The 26,235-nt window shown below is 39.6% G+C and overlaps 1 protein-coding gene and 1 pseudogene across 1 annotated transcript; one reads left to right on the forward strand and one right to left on the reverse strand.

Moving 5' to 3' along the window:
- Window positions 1–1,266: 1,266 nt before the first annotated feature.
- LOC150040788 (checkpoint protein HUS1-like) lies at window positions 1,267–21,083 on the reverse strand. Its single transcript, XM_090326236.1, has 8 exons — window positions 20,926–21,083; window positions 18,950–19,077; window positions 18,687–18,863; window positions 16,971–17,078; window positions 15,176–15,250; window positions 6,338–6,437; window positions 2,914–3,024; window positions 1,267–1,760 (listed from the first exon to the last, which is right to left on the reverse strand). The coding sequence occupies exons 1-8, from the start codon at window positions 20,975–20,977 to the stop codon at window positions 1,678–1,680; spliced, it is 834 nt and encodes a 277-aa protein (XP_090182362.1). The 5' UTR covers window positions 20,978–21,083; the 3' UTR covers window positions 1,267–1,677.
- Window positions 21,084–22,775: 1,692 nt separating this feature from the next.
- LOC150040789 (F-actin-capping protein subunit alpha-2 pseudogene) lies at window positions 22,776–24,315 on the forward strand (annotated as a pseudogene).
- The last annotated feature ends 1,920 nt before the right edge of the window (window positions 24,316–26,235 follow it).

The following is a 26,235-nucleotide window of genomic DNA, read 5'->3' on the forward strand; positions in this document are numbered from 1 at the left end:
AATTTTGTATTTATGAAAAACTCATGAGTCAAAGTGGAAGATTTGAAATAAATTGAATAATTGCAAATGAATAAAAAGGAAAATGTAACATATAAAAACATGTGGCGGGGGTGGGGTGGGGGGCAGGGTAAAATGCAAGACTGACTGCTGTGGATACCTGGTGCACAGAGGTTCTCACACAATTCCATGCAGCTTTCATGTTAGGGACATATCAAATCTGTATGTGACTGATGCTTCAAGAAGAAGATTGTGGTGTTTGGAGCTCCTCATGTTAAGAACACATCTTTCTCTGATCCAGCTGATAAGGCTGCTCCCTTGCTTATATATATATCCACATCCAAGAAATGGAGATGCTTGAGATTGGTATCAATTATGAGAAAAGTTTCCTCAAGACAGACATCGAATGATGTTTCAGTAGAATAAAGGTCAGAAACTATAAATCTCTTCTATAGACCTAGAGAAAGCTTGACATGATAAATAATATTTATGGAGTTCATGGCCACGAAAGCCTCCTATGACCCTTCAAGAAATCGCCACTGTGTTTGACTTATTGCTTTCTTGAAATCTCTAACCTAGAGGGAGAATCAAGTTCAATGACACAGGCATAACATGATTAAAAAGCTCCCCATGTACCTAAGCAAACATAACCACATCATTGCAAAATTATAATGGGGATCTCTCCTTTGGTACAGGGTGTGGTCAGAGACATTTCCTATCCAACAACAGAATTCAGAATGAAAGTATAGTGTCACAATCCTTAGGGACTAAAAGCTATAACCAATGGATACATTGTGTATGGTGTCAACAGTAAACACCAAACCTCCACTGTGTTTCTTTCACATGAAGACATAATTACTAGTCATAAATAGGATTAATAAAGGCAAATGTTAGTTCAAGAAACTAATACTACAAGTTGTGTATGCTGTAACAATAAATATTCAAATGACATATTCAAATAATAAATTTTTATTTCATGGTCATTTAAATATGATTTATTGTACAACTGATAAATTATAAAATTAATTAAGAAATAAACAGGTGAACATAGATTGAAAAATACAGAAATAGTCAAGCTAAATGTTTGGTGTCTATCACACTGGTCTTTGGGATTTCATATAAATCGAATTTCATATACCATATTAATTTATCTACATAGTGTCATAACAGTATATTTCTGTTGTATAATAATTTTATATAGTATGAAATATGTTAAACCACAGAGATCACCTACTCAATTCACTGTTAACTCATACTTAGGACCTAAAATATCTGAATATAATATTTTTGCAAGAGGATTATGTCAAAAGGAACTCACATTTTCAACACTTTCCATATAACATAAGTAACAAATTGGACTTCAGCATGTTAATACCAATTAAAAGTGCAGCTTGAACAAAGGAATGTAAGGTATTTAAAGTTCTAGCCTAGCTTTTCTTTTTAATGCATTAAATGGAAATGCCACAATACAAAACTCAGGCCTGAGTAATCTGAAATAAATTTAAATAATTTGATAACAATTTTCATTAGTTTAATTTTTAAGAAAATACTCTAAGGGAGAAAGAAGCATAGAGCAAAGTGCTTTAGGGCTGTGAGGTCAACGTAAGATGAAGAACACATCAGGGCACTGCCTTCCTGCCATCACACAGATGACTGCCTCTAGGATCTTGTGACATGGATCTATCGTAAGGCTGGGATTACATACTTGAGTGTAAAGTTTTCATGAAGAAATTCAAAATGAGCAGTGCTGTTGCTTACAATATCTGTGAAGAAAAAAAAACACACTAGCTTATAGGCCCATTGCAACAAACATACTTGAACCCCCACCCATCAGCCTAGATGCATTCTGTGACAGATGTGTGTTTTTGTCATAGTAACTGAAGATGTCACAGAAAAGAGAACTGCCAGCTTCCAGGAGAAAGAATGTCAGATGAGTGAACTGCTGAAGCCCTATAGGAAATCCAGAAATAAGGCTCCCTAGAAAACCACATTTCCTCAAATAGCAGCTAATAGCAGCTGTCCACTGGTGCAACATGGAAGTGTACAGAGAAGAGCAGAGCTCACATGAAACCTTGCACACAGCCACATGCACATCTAACACTGCCCAAGTCCTGACACCATGGCACTTCCATGGTCTTTCCTCTCTGTTCCCTTCTGTGCTTCCTCCTTGTGTCTCTTATACAAAGACTGGTAGTTCACAGAGACAATAAGATTCTCCTTCTACTCCACGGTTTACTAAATAACTAAATAACTGAGATGCAATTTCACATCATCCTCCTCCTCACCTTGGCTTACTAATGGTTAAGAAGTCAGTGCAGGGACAGTCACATACAGAGAACATTCAAATCCAGGCTAGTTTCCTTCTGGTCTTCAGGAAAATGAGAAAAGAACATTTATTGGAAAGCTCCTGAAAAGATGTCCTGCTCAAGAGAAGTCAGTAGATGGAGATGCAATGGCAGGTCTTGCTCTCAGAATGAGGAACCATACTAGACTCCAGATACACTCATTATCAATCAAACTCAAAGAAACTCTGGCAGGGAGCTCAATTCATAAGGACAATGAAAAGAAAAGGACACAAGAGTAGAAGCTCAGACCTAAGCAATACTGTCTGCTTGATTGTAAGGACGCAGAATCTCTGCAGAAGAGCCTATACCACGGTTAAGAGGAGGAGGATCACCTGACAACCAGGGGTGACTATGGGCTCTCATTTCCTTATCCCATGCCCCAAGACTGTTTCTGTACCACCATGTCTAGGCACTTCTAAATACAGAAAACTTAAAAATCCAGGAAGCTCAAGAAAGGTAGAGTGCATTTAACAGCTTATTTTGCACATGTAAGAGACTGAAAGGAACATTCAACTAATGACAACTAATGTGTCTGGTACAGCTATGAAAGAATTGACAGAAACAAACTCACGGACAATAGCTGTGGTAGGATTCCCTCGAATTCCTGTAATTAAGTGGAGAACCTGCTTGATATCCATGTGCAACACAGCCATCTCTCCTGGGTCTCTGTCAGAGCCATTTTCTAAAGATAAATGATATGAAAGATTTGAAGCATCTCTTTGGATGTAACAGGAACATCAGATAAGCAATACATGTTTAGCTAAATAAATGATTTATCACACACATTCAACAGCCTTAGAAATTTTGCACATTAAACACATTTATTATATCCTAGGTAATTAAAATGGTATGATAATTTTCAATGAATCATCAATTACTGAGAGTTGAAATGGGCCACAATGTTTCCTCTAGGTCAAAGAAAAATGCATTGGGCAAGCCTTATTGGTTTAAAAGCTAACTTTCATATGGCTAATGCATGATTTCTCCCCAGTAATGAGATTTATCAAGGAAAACAGAAGTATCAAACAACGGTTTTTTCAACACTGATGATTTTTTAAATATTTTTTAGATTTTTTTATTAAAGAATTTATTAACATTGATTTTTACATCATATTTCAAATGACGTGTTTAACAAACAAGAATTCAAGAAGGGAAACTCTATATAAAATTACTGGCACTTAGATTTTAGAACATAATTAAAATTAGGCTGAGGGTTTGTAAGTCATAGATACATATTAATGTGTGTAATAAAACACTAAGTCTATAGAGCCATAAATTTTTTTTGAATTTTTTAAGAACAACAATCATTCATTATATGGCTTATGTTTACATCATATTTTAAATGACAAGTTTAACAAAGAAGTGTTCAATGAGGGAATCTCTAATTACAATCTCTGAGACTTAGTATTTAGAACTTAATCAAAATTAGGCTAAGGGTTTGTATGTCATAAAACATATCAATTTATGAAATAAAACATTATGTCTATAGAGTCATAGGTTTTTATATCTATATAGTTATGTTTGTATTTCCATTACCATGTCCATAGCTTTGGGTATGCAGTTATTGAGTCCTCGCTCTTGTACTCTTTGGATTTAATAGCCACATATTAAGGATACCATGCGCCTTTTGTTCCTTAGGTCTTGACTTGTCTCACTAAACATGATTCGCTCTAGATTCATTCACTTCCCTACGAATGCCATTATTTTATCTTGTCTGTTGGCTATGTAGAATTCCATTGTGTATATATACCACATTTTCTGTATCCATTCATCTGCAGTAGGGCATCTGGATTGTTTCCATCGCCTGGCTATTGTGAATAGTGCAGAGATGAACATAGCTGAGCAGGTGTCTTTATAATATCCTGGGTCATGCTGTTCAGGATAGATGCCCAGAAGTGGTATGGCGGGATCATAGGGAAGGTCTATTTTCAGTTCTTTAAGGAACCTCCACACTGCGTTCCAGAGTGGCTGAACTAGTCTACATTCCCACCAGCAGTGTAGTAGGGTTCCTTTTTCTCCACATCCCCGCCAGCAACTGTCATTGTCTGAGTTCAAAATCTTGGCCATTCTTGTTGGGGTAAGGTGGTATCTTAGGGGTTGTTTTTATTTGCATTTCCTTTATGACCATAGATGATGAACATTTTCTCATATGTTTTTCTGCCATTTTAATCTCTTCTTCTGATAGGTCTCTCTTTAGTTCCCTTACCCATTTAGTGAATGGTTTATTGGGTTTTCGGGGGATTAGTTTCTTGAGTTCCCTGTAGATACTAGATATTAAGCATTTGTCAGATGTATTGTTGGTGAATATCTTTTCCCAGTTGGTTGGCTGTCTCTCTACTTTTTTATGTCTATGTAGTTGTGTTTATATTTCCAATACCATGTCCATAGTATTGGGTACACAAATATTGAGTCCTCACTCTATCTGATATATTGTATATATGCATGATGGGTTATTTGAAATTGGATAGGGGAGGGGGAAAAACAACATGAGCGGTGGGGGGGGAGGGAAATGGGGACCATGACATGAGAAAGGGTATCAGGGTGCAAGGGTAATGCACCTTCTATCTGGTTTATATAATGTAACCCTTATATTAATTACAATAAAAATATATGAAAAACTTATAATTAAGTTGTTGTATAAAGGAGTTGCCATTTTAAAAAACAGTTTATGAGCCGGGAGTTTGGCCTAGTAGTGGAGTGCTTGCCTAGCATGCATGAAGACCCAGGTTCGATTCCTCGGTACCACATACATAGATAAAAGCTGAAGTGGTCCTGAGGCTCAAGTGGTACAACTCTAGCCTTCAGAAAGTCCAAGGACAGTACTCAGGCCCTGAGCTGAAGCCCAGGACTGGCAAAACAACCACAACCACAACAACAAAAACAGTTTATGAGTCAGGAGCCTGGCATAGTGGCCTAGTGGTACAATCCTTGCCTAGCATTCATGAAGCCCAGGCTTCAATTCCTCAGTACCATATAGACAGAAAAAGGCAGAAGTGCAGTGGCTCAAGTGGAAGAGCACTATCCATGAGAAAGCCCAGGGAAATTGCCAAGGCCCCGAGGTCATGCACCAGGACTGGAAAAAATAGTTTATGAATATATGTTGATCAATGTCATCCCTTTCAACATACTCACTCATCCCTCCCTTACTCTTCCCTTCTTTCCCTCTTCTTAATTGTGTAGGACATATATTTGATTCTTTTCTACATTATTCCCCTTGTGTCTTATTCATTACTCTACCCCTTTCCACTTGACCTCACTTGTTTCCATTAACGTCTTCCTGTTCTTTTATTTTACAGAATATCCATTATGGATTTTGAAGTATTTACACTATAGTATTTGAGATCTCCTTTTCAGTCAGTGTATCAGTACACACTTGGAAACCATATGACATTTTATTTATGAGTTAGTGTAAGAGTGGATCCTTCGTCTTTCTGGACGTGACATACTTCACTGAACTTAACTTTTCCAAGTCTTTCCATTATGAATTTTGCCACCTTCCCTGCTTCAGTACATGACTCTCCCCAATCTGAGCTTAATATACCTCAAGTGGTTTAATTGCTTCTCTCTCCCTGCTGACTGAACTGAACCCATACTCCTTTATAACGTTGAAAGAGGAGAGAAATATCATCAATTGTATTTGTTTCTCCATTTATACAAGCTAATCTAACTTCATAGGTATTAAAATGACTAAAGAAGGGAAATACAAGAAATGTATCTCTCCTTCTGAATCCATTTTGTGTAAGAAATTGAAATCTTTCAGAGCAGAACAATAACTACTGAAACAGAAGTTCTGGGGGGTCATTTTTACATAAATTGAATTCTAGAAGAGGAGGAAGAAGCCCTGTTTAGATCCTTGAACTACCTGTATTAATATGCCACAGGGACAGACAGTCTAAGCTCAGTACCTTCTCCTGTTTCAGAGACAATTTCAATGTATTTGTTTCCTGAAACAGTTAATTTAGCAGAAGCAAAATATAAACCACAAGCAAACTTACCTAATGGAGGATTTACAAGATTCTTAAAATTAATGTTGGCATCTAGTGGCTCACTTTTTACTTTCAGGTTCAATTCTCCATATCGGTTTGCTTCAATAATCTACAAATTAAGAATTTTAAAACATACTTAAAATATAAAAGACAAACATGGAAAAAGCAATGGGCATCATCTTCCACAAAAATGAGGAGGCAGTTTGACATCAGGAACAACATCACAGTTGTGATCAAAGCCTAATGTCTGGATAGTGTACATTGCTTCATGGATAGTTGATTCTAGATTCAAATGAGACTTCTGAAGGTTAAGTTATAAGGGAAAAGCTTTCTGTGAACAAGCCCAAATTCAGTACTTACTTATTTAAGTAAGGAAACATAACATATAAATAATTTCTACGCCTCTAAGAACTAGATTATTTAAATACCCTTTGAAAACAAAACACTCCAGAGAAGGAAGATGGCGCCCAGACAATAGGGACGCTGCCTAGCTCTCTCTCACAAAAAGAGAGAACCAGGGAGTCCCACGAGCCAACTACCTTAAGAAATCCACAACAACAAACTCAAAAAGCAACAGAGAAGGACTCAAACCAGAAAAGAAATCCAGATAAAGCTCACATCCAACTTTCTCAAAGAATTCCGAACGCGAGGACCCCTCCCCGACCCCATGCCACCGGCTCTGAGCCGCCAGCGGCAGAGGGCACCAGGCCGGCCAGCCCCGACCCGCAGAAACCAGCATAGGACCAGGCCAGCAAGCCACAGATGCAGAGGAACCCAGACACGGAACCAGAACAGCAAGCAGCAGAACCCAGACACGGAACACAGGTGGCAGAGGAGACCCGAGGGGAGTGAAAGACTCCCCACCACCGTGGAACACCCACAGACTGAACGCAGAGGCGTGAGTAATACAGCGCGTCCCCAAACACATCAGGAAAGCAGAGCTGCTGCCAAGCAATAGAACTTAACTCAGACCCCTCCACCCCGCCCGAGAAAGACTGGCAGCAGCATGGGGGCAAGGAATTAGAATCATGTCCTTTCCCTCAACAGCCCCCTCCCCCAGGCCACTGACTGGAGACTGACAGGCAGGCGGTGCTAAGACCCAGCACCCCACCAAGGGAGGCGGGACTGTCCCAACTCCCACCTGCCCAACAGGCTCAACTCCCAGCCCTCTGACTGGAGACTGACAGGCGGGCTACACTAAGACTCAGCACCCCACCAGGGGAGGCAGAGCTGTCCCAGCTCCCACCCACCCAACAGGTTCCTCTCCCAGGCCACTGGATCTGGAGAGTGGACGGCACTGCTTTACAACAGCAGGTGGGGTGTGTGGGAAAATAGGAGCCAGCATCTGTCCCCCTCCAATCTTGAGCAGGGCATCCTCCAGCTGGGAATCTTGAGCAAGACAGCACCAAGGGCCCCCCCACTGTCACAGACTCTCTGACAAAGCAGTGGAAACACAGCAGGGATCTGAAGGGCCGACCAGCAGCCAAGCTCCCCTTCTGAGAATCAGAAAGGCAAGGCTCCGCCCTTGGAGACCACTTCCTCAGCTGGGCCCCGCCCCTGGGAACAGAGCAGTCTCCTGCTGGTCCTGCTGAGAGCCCCTGGAAACTCTCAAACCCCAGACCCTTGGCTGGGGGCCGCCCCAGGAAGCAGCACAGGAAAACATCTGCCCAGTGCACTCAGGATGAAGCTCGCAGATCCATCCCATGGCCCACTGTGAGGCCACTAGTTGGGCTGAGAACTAGTCGGGCAGCAACACATAAGTTTTATTCTAATACTTTCCAAACTTTGTACTCAAGTACGCTACCTACTTACCAACTTAGGTCAGTTATCCTTACACTATACCTTTTCTTCATTACTATAATAATCTTACACTCCTACGTTAATCCTCTTGTATCAACCCTGAACTCTCTCATTCTATTTTTCTACCTCTGGTCCTCTGTTCGTTTTTAAACCCTTATAATGCATGGACCTACACTTGATGGCTGTTGAGCAATACTGCATATCTAGGTGTTTAATTATTCTCTAGGCTCACAGGGACTTAAAGACAACAGGGATTGGATTGAGAGGCTTATTGTTTTGGGTATAAATCGCTTATCAGTGGTTGTATAAGACTGGTCTGCAAGTGCACAAAAAGAAAGAGTGATAACACCAATCAAAAACTGTGAACATCTAGTGTCTGCCAGCTACAGAGGTCTAGGTTGGTTATATCTGAAAAACTATAATTGTGTTTAGTATTAATCTTGCTCCCATTTTCAAATGGGCAGAACAAGAAACTCAAGAAAAATGTCAAATCAAGGAATAACATCCCCCACCCAATATAAACAGACAATGGAACAGTCACTGGCAAACCTAGAGGAGAGTCTTCCAAGTGCTATACAAATGCAATTGATAAACATCACTAATGAAAAATGTGAAAATATAAAGAAAGAGATAAGGGAGGAAGCCATAGCTAAACAAGAGGAAATGATGAACAAGGTGTTAAGTGAAAAAGAAGAAGCCATAAAGGAGACTATAATAAAGGTTTTTCAAAGAAAGATGGATGAATTCATAGAATCCACAAATAAAAAGGTGACCAAACTCCAGCAAATGTCCAAAGAAAATAAAGCTACTGACCTAACCACTCAAATGGAAATCAAGGAGCTAAAGAAATCCATACATGATTTAAAAGAAGAGATGCAAGGCATCAAAAATGAGCAATTAGAAGCAAGGGAGATGAAAAAAAAAGTAGATAGCTTTGATAGCAGGTTAGACAATGCAGAGGAGAGAATTTCCCGGGCTGAAGATAATTTAGTTATTATAGAGAAAGAACAGAAAATGAGAAAATCCAAATCTAGAAAATATGAGAGAGTGCTTCAGGAGGTCCAAGATACAATTAGAAAGCCTAATTTAAGGCTAATTGATATTGAGGAGGGTCTTGAGAAAGAAGTCAATGGTATTGGAAATATACTTCAGGGAATCATCTCAGAGAATTTCCCAAATATCCAGAAGGGCAGGCCCATCCAGATACAAGAAGCTTTTAGAACCCCAAACAGACCTGACCAGAAAAGAACATCCTACCGCCACATCCTAATCTGAACTGGATCAATAGAAACCAAAGAAAGGATCCTAAAGGCAGCCAGGGAAAAGGGATCAATAACCTATAAAGGCAAACCAATAAGAATAACACCAGATTTCTCAGCAGAGACCATGCAAGCAAGAAGTGACTAGAAGCATATACGTCAAGCCCTGAAGTCAAATAACTACCAACCAAGAATACTGTATCCAGCTAAGCTCTCATTCATAACTGAGGGAACAATAAAAACAATCCTTTCCAGGGAAAAGCTGCAACAATATGTAGCAACAAAACCAACACAACAGAGAATTCTCAAAGATGTTCTATACATAGAAAACCAAAATAAATGCAATATAGGGAAAGAAATGGCACCTAAACAGCATACCATCTAAGGACAACAAAACTGTCAAGACACAGCCCTAATAAAAGCTTTTAAAAATGGTAGGAACTAATAAATATCCCCCAATCCTAACTCTCAATATCAACAGATTTAACTCTCCAATTAAACGGCATAGACTGTCTTGTTGGATCGGAAAGCAAGAGCCATCGTTCTGCTGTCTTCAAGAGACATATCTTACACAAAAAAACAATCATCTTTTGAAAGTGAGAGGTTGGAATAAACTCTATCAAGCTAACGGCCCCCATAAACAGGCTGGAGTTGCCATCCTCATAGCAGATAAAATAGACTTCAAAATAAAATTAGTAAGAAAAGACAAAGATGGTTACTACATACTACTAAAGGGATCTTTCCTCCAGGAAGACATAATGATCCTAAATATTTACACACACAATCCCGGAGCCCCGAACTTCATCAAGCAAACTTTACTTACACTGAAACCATACATAGATCGAAACACCGTGATTGTTGGTGACTTTAACACACCACTCTCACCTATGGACAGATCAACAAGGCAAAAACTCAACAGAGAAACCTTAGAACTGAACAACTATATAGACCAACTAGATCTAACAGACATCTCTAGAATATTCCACCCAGCAAAAGCACAATGTACGTTTTTTCTCAGCAGCACATGGAACATTTTCCAAAATAGACCACATCTTAGGCCATAAAACAAATCTAGACAGATTCAGAAACACTGAACTTATTCCCTGCACGCTCTCAGACCACAAAGGCATCAAATTGGAACTGAACACACATCTCCACCACCGAAAACCCTGTAACTCATGGAGACTGAACAACACATTGTTGAATCACCAATGGGTCATCGAAGAGATCAAAACAGAAATCCAACAGTTTATGAAACTTAACAATAAGGAACACACAAAATACCAACTACTTTGGGACACAGCAAAGGCAGTACTCAGAGGAAAATTTATAGCGCTGAGTGCCTACAACAACAAGTTGGAAAAATCACAAACCAACAAGTTAATGTCTCACCTAAAGCTCCTGGAAAAAGAGCAACAAACCAACCCTTATCCCAGTAGAAAAAAGCAAATTATTAAAATCAAAGCAGAATTAAATGATTTGGAATCCAAAAAAACTATAGAAAGAATCAACAAAAAAAGGAATTGGTTCTTTGAAAGAATTAACAAAATTGAAAAACCCTTAGCAAATCTTACCAAAAAAGAAGAGCGCATACTGAAATAAACAAAATCACAGACAAAAATGGTAATATCACGACAGAAATTACCAAGATCCAGAATATCATGAGGGAATACTTCTCAAACCTTTACGGCAACAAATTTGAGAATCTAGAAGAAATGGATGAATTCCTAGCCAATATTGACATACCCACCCTGAACCAAGAAGAACTAACCCAACTCAACAGGCCTATTTCAAGCTCTGAAATAGAAATGACAATAAGAGAACTTCCACCTAAAAAAGGCCAGGGCCAGATGGATTCACAGCTGAATTCTATAAGGTCTTCAAATCAGAGCTCACAGCAATACTCCTCAAACTCTTCAACGAAATTGAAAATGAAGGTTCTTTACCAAAATCATTCTATGAAGCCAGTATAACCCTCATCCCAAACCAGACAGACATTCATCAAAAAAAGAGAACTATAGACCTATTTCTTTGATGAACATCGATGCAAAACTTCTCAACAAAATACTGGCCAACCGTCTACAACAACGCATCAAAAAAATTATACACTATGATCAAACAGGATTCATCACAGGGAGGCAAAGCTGGTTGAACATACGCAAATCAATTAATATAATTCAACACATCAACAGGAGCAAAGACAATAATCACATGATTGTCTCAATAGATGCGGAAAAGGCATTTGACAAGATCCAACACCCCTTTATATTAAAAGCTCTGGAGAAACTAGGAATCCATGGAACAGTCCTCAATATAATAAAGGCTGTGTATGCCAAACCCACTGCTAGTATTACACTTAATGGTGAAAATCTAAAGCCAGTCCCTCTAAAATCAGGAATGAGACAAGGATGCCCACTCTCTCCACTCCTCTTTAACATAGTATTAGAATTCCTAGCGCCAGTGCAATAAGGCAAGAAGCAAGCATAAAGGGGATCCAAGTAGGGAAAGAGGAAGTAAAACTTTCCCTCTTTGCAGATGACATGATTCTGTATTTAAAGAATCCTATAGACTCTACTCCCAAGCTCCTTGAGCTGATTCAAAACTTTGGAAGGGTAGCAGGCTATAAAATTAACCCTCAAAAAATCAACTGCCTTCCTTTACGCCAACAGTGAGAGGAATGAGGCAATAATGAGGAAAGCATCTCCTTTCACAATAGCCTCAAAGAAAATAAAGTACCTAGGAATTAGCTTAACCAAGAATGTAAAGGACCTTTTTGATGAAAACTTTAAAACCCTTAAAAGGGAAATTAAAGCAGAACTGAGGAAATGGAAAAACCTCCCATGCTCCTGGATTGGAAGAATCAACATTGTGAAAATGACAATCTTGCCAAGGGCTATCTACAAATTCAATGCAATACCCATCAACATCCCAATGGCAATCTTTAAAGAAATAGAAGAGGCAATTCAAAATTACAAATGGAATAATAAAAGACCTTGTATAGCAAAAGCACTTCTTAGCAGAAAGAACAGCGCTGGAGGAATTTCAGTTCCAACTTTAGACTCCATTAAAGGGCTATAATTATCAAAACAGCTTGGTACTGGCACAAGAACAGGCCTGAAGACCAATGGAATAGAACTGAGGACCCAGATATTAAACCACAGACCTATGGCCACCTAATCTTTGACAATGGAGCCAAAAAACTAGAATGGAAGAAAGACAGCCTCTTCAACAAGTGGTGCTGGCAGAACTGGTTAAGCACCTGCAGAAAAGTAAAGTGGGATCCTTCTTTGTAACCATGCACTAGAATTAACTCCAAATGGATCAAAGACCTGGAAGTAAAAGCTGACACACTGAAATCTTTACAAGAAGGAATAGGAGATACACTAGGCCTCCTTGGCACAGATTGAAACTTTCTTAATAAGGACCAAGAATCACAACAAATAAGAGAAAGGCTGGATAAGTGGGACTGCATTAAACTGCGGAGCTGTTGTATGGCAAAGGACATAGCTCGTAAATTAATTAGGAAGCCTACAGAGTGGGAGAAGATCTTCACCAACCAAACAACAGACAAAGGCCTCATATCTAAAATATATCAACAACTCAAAAAATTGAATCACTCCAAAACTAATCTCCAAAGTAACAACCATCCCTTAAAAAAATGGGCCAAAGACTTAAAGAGAGTCTTCTCTGAAGAAGAAACAAAAATGGCCTACAGACGCATGAAGAAATGCTCAACATCTCTGGTCATAAAAGAATGCAAATCAAAATAACTCTCAAGATTCCACCTCACTCCAGTTAGAATGGCCAGGATCAGGAAAATGAATAATAACAGATGCTGGAGGGGATGTGGCCAGGAGGGATCACTACTACACTGTTGGTGGGAGTGCAAACTCATTCAACCACTATGGAAAGCAGTATGGCAGTGCCTCAAAAAGCTAAACAAAGAACTCCCCTATGACCCAGCAATTCCACTACTTGGCATTTACCCAACCGTCCAGAATCTAGGGCATACTAAATCCACTAGCACAACAATGTTCATTGCAGCATTATTCACCCTACCAAAGATATGGAACCAACCAAATGTCCCTCAGTTGATGAGTAGATCAACAAGTTGTGGTATTTGTACACAATGGAATTGTATGCTGTTGTTAGAAAAAACGACATCGCCCCATTTGTTAGGAAATGGAAAGACTTAGGAAAAATCATATTAAGTGAAGTAAGCCAGCCTCAAAGGAACTTAGGCTCAATGGTTTCCCTCATTTGTCATAATGAATAGAAACCTTGGGCTCTACTAGCAGAGATCTGCAATAGAGCAAAACCTTGATACATAAGGCCATATAGTATGACACTAAATGAAAGGACCTCAAGGATATAAAAACAAAAGCCTTATAATGAATGATTGTTGTCCTTAATGTACTATGTTATCTCTCATTTCTTTTGCTGTCCCTTGGTTATCTCATATTTTTATGGTATTTCACCTTGTTATCTGATATATGGGATATATGCGTTTTTGGTTATTTGAAGTCGGATAGGGAAGGGAGGAAAAGAAGATGAGGGGCAGGGGTGGGGGCAGGGAAATGGGGACCAAGACATGAGAAAGGGTATCAATGTATGTGAAGTAATGCACCTTCTATCTGGTGAATATAATGTAACCCTTCTATTAATTACAATAAAAATATATGAAAAAAGATACCTGATGAAAACAGAAATTTCCAAAGATGGAAAAATGAGTTTTTGTGTACCAAGTAGCATAGACATAAAATGCATCAGGTAAACATTAATAGAACATGAGGGAAGCTCTAAAAATCTACTTGAAATTTGTCAAATATTTCTAAGAAAGATGTGATTCTAATTTTATTTTTGTTTATGTGGTACCAAAGAATTGAACCCAGGGCTTTATGCATACTAGGCAAGCACTGGACAACTAAACCACATTTCTAGCCCAAGAAGGTATGATTCTAAAGTTAATAATAACTTTTTAAATATTCTATATTAAATGGGTAAATTATGCATGGGTATTGTTCATTATTAAATCCAATATCAAAAATACAGCCAAATTTCTCCTCGGTCATCTTCACCAAAAAAGAAGAGAGAGAGAGAGAGAGAGAGAGAGAGAGAGAGAGAGAGAGAGAGAGAGAGAGAGAGGGAGGGAGGGAGGGAGGGAGGGAGGGAGGGAGGGAGAGAGAGAGAGAGAGAGAGAGAGAGAGAGAGAGGGAGGGAGGGAGGGAGGAAGGAGGAAAGAGAGACAGATAGACAGAGAGACAGACAGATGAACACACACACACACACACACAAACACACACACACACACACGGAGGGAGAGAAGGAAGCAATCAAGGCAGGTGGGGGGGAAAGAAGAAAGGAAGGGAGAGGAAGAAGGGAGGGTTTGAAAAATAAAGGAAGAGAAGGAGGAAAGGAGGGAGGAAGGAAGGAAAAGAAAAATTCTGTTCAAAATTTAAGGGTAAATACCCACTAGTACTATTTAACATATTCTGAATGTACTACTAGTAAAAACATGGATTAAGTATAAATAGAACAAATTTGTCCAATTAATAAATTAATAAGGGTTGAAACACACTAGAACAGGTTTTTTCCAGCTACTATAAAACAGCTTGATCTCAACACCAGTCTAGGTCTTTATGTGGATGGATCCAGGGAGGAACTGAGCACTACCAGGGAGCATGGAATTACAACAACTTTTATTGACATCAAAGCTGCCTCCCAGGAGAAGTAAGCCATGCAAGCTAGACCTCAGTGTTTGTTTTCATCTAAAGATGTGGTAACTTACGAAGTGATTGCTGACAGGTTTCAATTTTTTCAGAAATTTCTTCACAATCTCCAAAGCAGGCAAATAAATGCTAACCTAAAATAGTAAGAAGGGAAACAATGTTCAACAAGAAATGTACTCATTACCTTATGCAATTGTAACCCTTTGTACATTAACCTTACAATAACATAAAATATTAATATACGCCAGAAGTGACAGTGCATGGTTAAGAATTCTAAAGTTCTAGTTTACAATTTTCATAATAGAGGACTTTTGGCTGGCTTGATTCGGTTTTTTTTTTGGTTATTGTTATTGTTATTGTTTTGTTGTTGCATCTGGTTGTAGTTCCTGAACTTCTTTTGCTTAAGGTGCTCTTCCACTTGAGGCACTCCCCTACTTTCTGCCTTGGTGATAAATTGGACATAAAAACTTTGTACAGAATTTCCTGTCCCAGCTAGCTTTGAAAGGCATCCCTTAGATCTCAAACTTCTAAGTAGCTAGGATAATAGGCCTGAACTACTGGATCAGTCTAAAATTGTTTTTAGCATATGAAAAGAAATTTTGTTATCACTAACTTACAATTATTCAAACATACTTAAGCAAATGCTACAGTGCCCAAATCTTCAGTTCCATCTCCAGGAACAGCACAAAAATATGAAACAAATGCTTGCTGTGGTTACCCATACAACCACATCCCCAAAGACATTCTTTTTATTCAAGGAGACCTACAGAATCTCAGCTGAGACGGTGAACACAGCCCCAGGGGACATAATTCTAGTAGTCTGCAGAAAGATTTTTCTAAGGAAGATTAATATACAGGATTTAGAGCCATTTTGCACACTTAGTGCAAAAATACCAAAATACCACAAGCAGTTATCACGACTAACTTGGAGATGTGTTTATAAAACTGATTTATAAAATGCTACCTTTTGAGCAAGTTACTGGTTGCATGTGTGCATATATATATATATATATATATATATATATATATATATATATATGGCTAAGATCTAAGGATCCCAGGTCTAAGAAATCCTAGGGTAAATCTAATACACTTGTCTCCAATTAACCAGCAAAAGGCTATGAGTGAAGGTGTGGGTAACTGTAAAGAATCAGCCTTAAGCAAAATAAAAGATATAGTATCTGCACAAGACAAAATGATGGCTCTTTATAAATCAGTGTAAATATCTTCTACTTTTCATTTCTTCTTAAACAAACTATATGCAATAGGTAGTGGACCCTTTAGCATCATATTTATTTGCACTAACCTGGGTTGCTCAAAGCAGGATGTTAAACTCAAAGTGTCATCACGGTGGCTCACTATACACATCCTGGTATCAAGTCCTATGAATCCCAAATTGGTGCTTAAGTCCCAAAGTCCTAATAAACACCAGCTTACAAAGAAAGGTATTTCATCTTGTATGTGGCAAGTCCTGGGGTTCAAACTCAGGGTCTGGGCCCTGTCCCTGAGGTTCAAGGCTAGCACTCTTCCACTTGAGTCACAACACTACTTTTGTATTTCTTTTTTCTGTGTATGTGGTACCAAGGAATTGAAGTCAGGTCTTCGTGAATGCTAGGCAAGTACTCTACCACTAGGCCAAACTTCCAGTCCCTGAAATTTGAATTCTATATAACAGTGTTTAAAGATGATTCCCATGAAAAACAAAATACAAAATTTCTAGAGTATCTTTTAAAGATGAATATCACTTTCTTTGCCGAAACTACCCAGCTTTTCAGTGAAGTATTTTGCAAGGCTACAACCTTACAAGTCATATCTTCCTGTCTATTGTAGTTAATAAATGTAGGTACCACTTACATCTGAGTGTGGAACTCTGAGTTCTTGTATTTCATTCCAAAAGTCTGTAGGCATAGCCTTTATGGGGAATAACTCTGTCACTATGAGATTCTTTCCAGATGCATATACCTGCCAAAGGGAGAAAAAGGTTTAAAATATTTCTTTTTTATTTGTAAAGGTGATGTATGGAGGAGTTACAGTCACATAAGTCAGGTAATGAGAGCATTTCTTTTTGAACAATGTCACCTCTTCCCTTATTTTGTACCAGTTTTCCCCTCCCAAATCATCCCCCACCACCCAAAGTTTTATAGTTCATTTTCAATACAGTATCTAGTAAATATCACTGATGAATTTGATTCAACTGTTGTCCCATCACTTCTGCGCTTCCCCTTCCCTTCCCCAAATCAGACCAACTTATATAAAAGATAAAGGGTACAGAAGTACAGAACAGGGACAAAAGGGGAATATTGCACACACCAAGTATTGTAATAAATCAAAGCCAAAGAGCTAGCTAAGGTAAAAAATGTGATATACCAAGGGGCTGGGAGTTTGGCCGCCTAGTGTTAGAGTGCTAGCCTAGCATGCACAAAGACCTCAGTTTGATTCCTTGGTACCACATACATAGAAAAAGCTTGAAGTGGTGCTGTGGCTCAAGTGGTAGGGCTCTATCCTTGAGAAGGCCCAAGGACAGTGCTCAGGCCCTGAGTTCAAGCTTCATGACTGGCAAAAAGATGTAATATACCAAAACTAGGTGGAACGTTCTCAGTTCATTCACTCAGAATCCACTCATCCCATATAGATATTCTGCCTATTCTACTCTGAGGCAAAGGTCCTGAATATTTCAGTCCAACACGGGAAGACAAACTTGTATGAGCCACCACTCGCTCCTACTTGAGGAACCAGGCTGAATGATGGAGTGGTGGCTACACTGTGAGAGTAAGAGAGAACTCTGTGAGGAGTTGACATAGAAATAAGAGAGAGATGCAGTTAGTCATAAGAAGGTAGAATGAGGGAACAGCCTTTTGAGCAGAGAGAGGAATGTCCTACAAATCTTAGATATGGAAAAAGCAAATGTAATATACTGAGGACTCCAGAGACCAGGTTTGTGCACTAGAAAGGACAAACTAAGGGATCACAGAAGGCAAATGTGCTACCAAAGAATGACTGGATAGCAGATGAGTCTAGAGGAAGAAACTACAGAAGTACAAACAGAAATTATTTTCTTTTTAAATTGTACTTTTTAAAGTGATATATAGAGGGGAAATTGTTTTCTACTACTAAAAGAAATTTAGATGCCAGGAATTTTACTGTTTGTAAAGGCAGCATGCAGTTTGAATATTCTATGATCATATGATTTAAAAATAACATAGATCAATAAACAACTATGAGAAAGAAAATATACATACCACTTTTTGCCAGTCCTGGGCTTGAGCTCAGGGCCTGAGCACTGTCATTGGATTTTCTCAAGGCTGGAGTTCTACCACTTGAACCACAGCACCACTTCCAGCTTTTCTCTATGTATGTGGTACCAAGGAATTGAATTCAGGTCTTCCTACGTGCTAGACAAACACTCTACCACTAGGCTAAACTCCTGGCACCATGTTTTTAATTATATGCCAATGTATGCCAATATTTAATTTTATGTAGACACATGGGTATACATTCCAGACATAACTATTTGTATTTCTTCCAAAGACCTTTTTAGGAAATTTCAGAAACCTCCTTTCTTCTACTCACCAGCTTTACACAGATCTTGAGGCTACTAGAATGTTTATTAGACAGCTTGATTTTCATGGCTTCAGCACTGTTAGCAGTTTTCCAGGCTACAGATACATTTTCCAAATCTAATTGTACATGTATCTCATTGTTTTCTACAGAGTGGCCTTCCATTTCAAACGTGCTGAAAAAGTTCTCCTGCATGAAGAAACAGGTATCTGTAAGGGCTCAAGAAGCAAAGAACCAGTGTGCAGAGTTGTGAGGCTTTTTGGGTTGCTACTCACCTTCCTCATTTCACACCACACGTTCACTGTCCCACATTCTGGCTTCCCAAAAAGAATGAAGCTCAGTTTATCCGGACAAATGTGGAGGATACAGACTTTGGTAAGGTCACACAACATGTTAATGCATCCTATAACAGAGTAAAAGAAGAAATTATTCTGTTCCCTCTACCCTATTGTACAGATATCCCCTATTGTACAGATCTCGATAACTGGGCAGAGCTCCAAGATGTTCATGTTGGAAACTGCTTTCTTCCCATTGCCATCATTCCATTGTCGAGGCAAACTTTGGAATCTCAAAGCTCCTACTATTACTCACTACATGGGAAATAAGGAGCAGTAGACACCCATTACATTGAAACTACAGTCATGCCTTGCTATAACATGGCTCACTTATTGTGGCTTCACTGTATTGTGGGTTTAAAAAAAAACACGTCATGAGAAGGGTTATCAATGTGTACAAAGTAATGCACCTACTATCTGGCGAATGTAACTGTAATCCCTCTATACATTACCCCGACAAAATAAACAAAAAACAAAATTAAAAAAAAAACTTAAATAGTGATACCTCACCTATTAGGGGAGTTATGATCCAGGGTCTCACTCCCCCCCATGATAGGTAAGAATCCAAGAAATATCAATAAGTGAACAGTGATACAGTGAGGGACAACTATCCAACGCAAACGCTGTTACTTCAGGGACCTTCACCCATGGCGGGGGTAGGACGGCTCTGGAATGTAGCTCCACCGATAGGTGAGGGATTTCTGTTTAGAACTGACACTCATTGTGGATGGCTTGGAAGCGTGGCCCAGCACTGAACGATAGGTTTGGCACACGGGCCGCAAAGAGAAGACTGGGAAATTCTATTAGTGTGGTGAGAAAGAAATCACGTGATGGATATCAAGTCCAGAAACTTCAATGGAGCAGCCTTCCTCCTCACACTGCTCCACCAGGTCTCACCCACCCCAGAGTTGTCCCACCCACCCCCGGCCTCCTTCACATCCTCAAGAATAGAGTTACAGAGCCTTCCACAGGCAGCGGCCTTCATCTCCGCCTTGCGGAACCAGATCTCACCCACTTCAGAGTTGTCCCGCCACCTCAACCTAATCCTCAGGCATAAGAGTTCCAGAACCTTCCACAGGCGCCGGCCTTCTTCCCCGCCTTGTGAACAGCCTCACCCCCCTACAGCTGTGCCCCCCCCCCGCTGGCCTCCTCAACCTTCTCCTCAGGAATAGAGATCCGGAACCTTCCACAGGCACCGGCCTTCTTCCCCGCCTTGTGAACAGCCTCACCCCCCTACAGCTGTGCCCCCCCCCCCCCGCCGGCCTCCTCAACCTTCTCCTCAGGAATAGAGATCCGGAACCTTCCACAGGCGCCGGCCTTCTTCCCCGCCTTGTGAACAGCCTCACCCCCCTACAGCTGTGCCCCCCCCCCCCGCCGGCCTCCTCAACCTTCTCCTCAGGAATAGAGTTCTGGAACCTTCCACGGGCGCCGGCCTTCTTCCCCGCCTTGTGAACAGCCTCACCCCCCTACAGCTGTCCCCCCCCCCCCCGCCGGCCTCCTCAACCTTCTCCTCAGGAATAGAGTTCTGGAACCTTCCACGGGCGCCGGCCTTCTTCCCCGCCTTGTGAACAGCCTCAGCCCCCTACAGCTGTGCCCCCCCCCCCCGCCGGCCTCCTCAACCTTCTCCTCAGGAATAGAGTTCTGGAACCTTCCACGGGCGCCGGCCTTCTTCCCCGCCTTGTGAACAGCCTCAGCCCCCTACAGCTGTCCCCCCACACGCTGCGTCCTTCAGCTCTTCTCTGGGAGTGAAGCTCCAGAAACTTCCCCTAGGCCGTGCCTGGCAAGACCCCACTTCCCTGCCAGGCCCCACGCACTCGGAGCGCTGCCCTGCCCGGCCTTTGACGCCCTCAGGTCCTCCCCAGTCCGGCCTCTGCCTCCTTTGGTCCCCCCTAGCTTCCACAGTCTTCCCAGTTCACCCCAGAAATGCTCCAGAGAAGCCTTGTCCACAATCTCGGCCCGGAACCTCATGGCAGCGCCTGCCCAAGCTCCGCTGTGCTGTGGCTTCGATCCCAGGCGACCGAGCGTCGGCTCCTCAGCGTCCCACTCAGTAGTGTTCTGGCTTACGTAGGCTACTGGGACGTTTTATGCCCAATTGAGTGGTCAGGCTGCGCATGCACGCTAGTTAACCCAGCGAGACCTGGACCCAGGTTTCCCAGCACTCCACCCCTGTTCACTGAGCACAGTTTATGCTTCTTTGCTAGTACTTTATTTTCCCCCCAGAGTTGGGGCATTTACCAAGATTTGTGTCATGAGTCTAGGAAAGTACATTTTTTACTTTTTTTACTGTTATATTCTTGTATTAGCCTGGGAAATTGCATTTTCTTTTTTTTAATTTTTTTAAACTTATTTATTTATTTATTTATTTTTGGCCAGTCTTGAGCTTGAGCTCAGGGCCTGAGCCCTGTCCTTGGACTTTCTCAAGGCTAGAGCTCTACCACTTGAGCCTCAGCACCACTTCCAGCGTTTTTTTTCTATGTATGTGGTACCCAGGAATCGAACCCAGGTCTTCATGCATGCTAGACAAGCACTCTACCATTAGGCCAAACTCCCACCTGGGAAATCACATTTTCAGAAACGAAAGTATTTCGCCTACATTCTTAAAGATTTCAAATTGCCATCAATAATTGATAAAAAAAATAAACTATGTCACATTTAAGTGTACCTATCCAGAAAACACATTACACCTCTTCTAGCCTGAGTAATTGATTCTTTTGTTACTAGACAGTGGTCCATCTTGTTGAAAGTATTGAAAATGGTTGGGAATGTTAGTACATTTCGAACATCTTACTGGTTACTTGCAAAAAATTTTTCTACAGTACAGATCCTTTACATAAAATGATAATTTCATTTCCATTGTTTAATACGAATGTTACTATATCTAATATACTTCCTGCTAGCATAAATCTTAGGGATAGAATCTTTTTAATTGAAGGAAGACTCCAACAATGGTATTCAAAGATTCAAAGATTGTATATTTCTAGCCAACTACTGGTGACTCACACCTATAAGCCTAACTACTCAGGAGGCTGAAATCTGAGGATCACAGTTCAAAGCAAGCCCTGATGAAAAGTCAATTACAATCTCATTTCCAAATAAACAGCAAAAATGCAGAAATAAAGCTTAAGCTGATGTGGTAGAGCACTATTCTTTAGTGTAAACAGCTAAGGATCAGGGTCTAAGTTCTGAACTTAAGCCTGAGCAAAATGACTGCATATTTATACATAATAATAAATATTCCCTCCTCCTCCTTCTTCTTCGATCTGTCTTTGTTTCTTATTTTCCTTCTTTCTTTCTTATGTGTGTTTGTGGATGCGTTCCAAGAGCAATAAACCAGGTTGAACAGTGTGGTCTTTTTGAAAAAAATGGAAAACCTTTAAAAATTACTGATGCTAGATTATACTTGTCTGTTTAATAGGAAGGCTAAATAAAATAATGCCTATTTATTATCTTAAGAAAATATCTTGATTAAGTTTGGTGACACATGTTGGTATCGCCAGTCACTTGGCTGACAGAATACGAAGATAAGTCTAGCAAAAGAGTTTGAGATAGATTTTTGTAATGAAGAGAATGATAAGTTTTCAACAGTTGCAAGAGACAATCAGTCAATCAGAGAGGATGGAGAGAGGGAGAGGGAGAGGGAGAAATAGAAACAGGCAGATACAAAAATAGAAGATAAAAATAGAGAAAAACAGAAATAGGTGGAGACTGAAAGAAGATAAAATAAGAAATAAAAAAATGAATATTAACAAATTTCAACTGTAAGTCAGGTGGCCGCTGCCGCCGCCGCCACGGTTTGTCGCCAGAAGGAAGATGGCGGATCTGGAGGAGAAGTTGTCTGATGAAGAGAAGGTACGCATAGCAGCAAAGTTCATCATTCATGCCCCGCCTGGAGAATTCAATGAAGTTTTTAATGATGTTCGGTTATTGCTTAATAATGATAATCTTCTCAGGGAAGGAGCAGCCCATGCATTTGCACAGTATAATTTGGACCAGTTTACACCAGTAAAAATCGAAGGTTATGAAGATCAGGTATTGATAACAGAACATGGTGACTTGGGAAATGGAAAGTTTTTGGATCCAAAAAACAGAATCTGCTTCAAATTTGATCACTTAAGAAAGGAAGCAACTGATCCAAGACCTTATGAAGCAGAAAATACAATTGAATCATGGAGAACTTCAGTAGAAACTGCTCTTCGAGCATATGTAAAAGAACACTACCTAAATGGGGTTTGCACTGTGTATGGTAAAAAAATAGATGGACAGCAAACCATTATCGCATGTATAGAAAGCCATCAGTTCCAAGCAAAAAATTTTTGGAATGGTCGTTGGCGGTCAGAATGGAAGTTTACAGTCAGCCCCTCAAGCACTCAAGTAGTTGGCATCTTGAAAATTCAGGTTCATTATTATGAAGATGGTAATGTTCAGCTAGTGAGTCATAAAGATATACAAGATTTTCTAACAGTGTCTAATGAAGTGCAAAGAGCAAAAGAATTTATAAAGATTGTAGAAGCTGCAGAAAATGAATACCAGACTGCCATCAGTGAGAATTACCAGACCATGTCAGATACTACTTTCAAAGCCTTACGTCGACAGTTGCCAGTTACACGTACTAAGATTGATTGGAACAAGATCCTTAGCTACAAGATCGGCAAAGAGATGCAGAATGCATAAGATGAACATTGCATGACCGGATCATTTCAACGTCTTCGCGTTAAGAAAAAAACAATTATTGCAAAAGTATTCAGAACTGTCAGACTGCCCAGTCAAATGGGCTGTTGCCATTTAAAATCACTGTAATTAATTAGTTTGGTTAGAGCACAAAGCTTAGCTAATCAACCATTATTTTTCACTTCTTTTGTTTTAAGAGGATTGAAAATGAATTTAGTTTAAATGCCTCTTTGTTATTCCTTTCTTAAAATGAAGAGATGATTCCTCTAGTTTATGGTGAAAAGTTTTTGAAGTATTTCGAAAGTATTTTACTTACTGTAATCCTAAAATTGTTGCCTTTTGGCTTATGAAATGGGTAACTTTTGCTATTAGCCCAATTCTTTTTAATGGGGTCACTAATGGGCATTCTAGCTTAAGGTGGTTGATGGACTTAGCCATATATGCTGCTAAAGAAATTGTCTACCTTTTCTCTTTACCTTTTCCACTGATGAAAGATTGAGATTAGAGGGAAAGTGTTTTCTAGGTCACTTTATGTTTAGACCTTTCAGTAAGGTTATTTAGCTAGCTTAGTGTTTAACTAAACTTTTTTTTAAAAACAAGGCCAACATCTATTGCTGTTTTGAAATTCTGAAATTAAATGAGAATTCTTATTCCAGAAAAAAAAAAAACAAATTTCAACTGTTTAAGATGGAAAAGAATAAGGGTAACATTGATCAAGATGCACTGTACTCATAAATTGACATGTATTGAAATCCCTTTGTATACTTACTTAAATATAATCAACAATAAACATTTTAAGAGAAAAAATATTTAGCTTATGGTTATAGTGGGGCTCAAGCTCCAACAATGGGGGGTCTCCATTGGTTTGGTCCCTGGAGGATGCATCCTGGTTGTGGGCTTTAAAATATAAAAGTAAAAGTACAGGAAGAGATCACTGGATAAGACTAGAAGTCACATACTAGAGAGGGGCCTTAGTGTTCCCTTCATAGCAAACTGCTCTCAACTACATTATACATTAATCTTTTTGAAGTGTGGACTCCTCAGTGACTGAATTACTTTCATGAGGCTCCACTTCTTTTTTGCAGTTTTGGGGCTTGAATTCAAGTCCTGGAAGCAGTCTCTCAGTATTTTTGCTCAAGGCGAGTCTCTAGTACTTGAGGAACAACCCTACTTTTTGGGTTTTGGTGGTTAATTGGAAATAAGAGTCTCACAGACTTTATTTCCCAGGCTGTTTTTGAATTATGAGCTTCATATTTCAGCTTCCTAAGTAGCTAGCATTACAGGCATGAACAAGTGGCACATGGCTGGAGGCCTCATTTCTCAAAGGTGCTAAATATCTTCACATTGGGCACAATGTCTTTGCTTTATGTCTCCTGATGGACCTTTCAAGCGAAAGGACACAGAGCCAGGAACATAACAAGTAATAGGAATTTGCTAGGTGAAAGAAGAACTAGAATTTTCCAGAGAGGAGGAATAAATTATGTAAGGGCTTGTGAGCTGAAGAGTGTTTTGCACATAAGGAACCATCTTCGTCCCTGGGTTGGGAATCAAAACAGTGCTTTCTTTAAGTTTTCACCTGCTGAATTCTGTGAGTCTTCTGAACAAATTAACGCCATCCAATTCTCTCTGAACGCCAAATCCCAATTCAGCACCTGAGATACTATCATTTTATAAATATGTGTGCGTAGGGGAAAATCTGATGTGAACTGAGACAGTGATAAGGCATTTATTTGCCTACATGCAAGAAGTCCTGGATCAACTTCTAACACTAAATACAGAGAAAGGAAAAAAGTCCCTGAACTCAGAGAATTTTGTATAAGTCATACATTGAAGTAAACAATTCTAGTCTTCGCATATTCAGAAAATAAGGAAATTACAACACCTTCTTACTAATGAGAACTTAAGAAAATGGTGTTTATTATTTAATTATAAAGCAGCAAAATACCCAATGAGTTTAAAATTTCTGGAACACTATCTGTAAATATGTGTTCCTATATTCAGCTATTACTCATTTAAAAGTGAATAAATCAGATTCCTCAAACTTTTATTTCTGTGCTAAAAACCTATTTATATATGTGGATAACAATGTACATCCTTACATATGCATAATGAAGTACATATACAAGTCCAAATTAAATACACACATTTTCTGATAGATATATCCTAGTATTTACTTCCTTCACCTTCTCCACACTCCAAATTCTTGGAAGCTTCGCTTACACCCAGGTTCTGGGCTTGTGACCATTGTCTCTAACCACCCATTCTGATGCCACCTGTATTGTTTCACTTGTCGATGCTGGGAGGCCATTGACTTGGATGTGTGTGAGTTGGGGTGGTTGAGGTTATTCTGTACAGGAACCTACTTAATGGGTATTAAATCGAGTTTTGACTAGAATTTTTGTTTTTTAAATGTTTATATTACTAAGTGGAACCTGAAGCAATGGAAGAATATGTAAAAACTTCACTGATTTCTCAATGTGAAATTCGACAGTGAATTTCGAAAATGAATACTTGTTGCTCTTATTTTCTATGCTGTTTTATTCAGAAAATAAAATATA

This window comes from Megascapheus bottae, chromosome X (assembly GCF_031878675.1).
Source record: "Megascapheus bottae isolate mThoBot1 chromosome X, mThoBot2.hap1, whole genome shotgun sequence".
NCBI classification, from domain to species: Eukaryota; Metazoa; Chordata; class Mammalia; order Rodentia; family Geomyidae; genus Megascapheus; species Megascapheus bottae.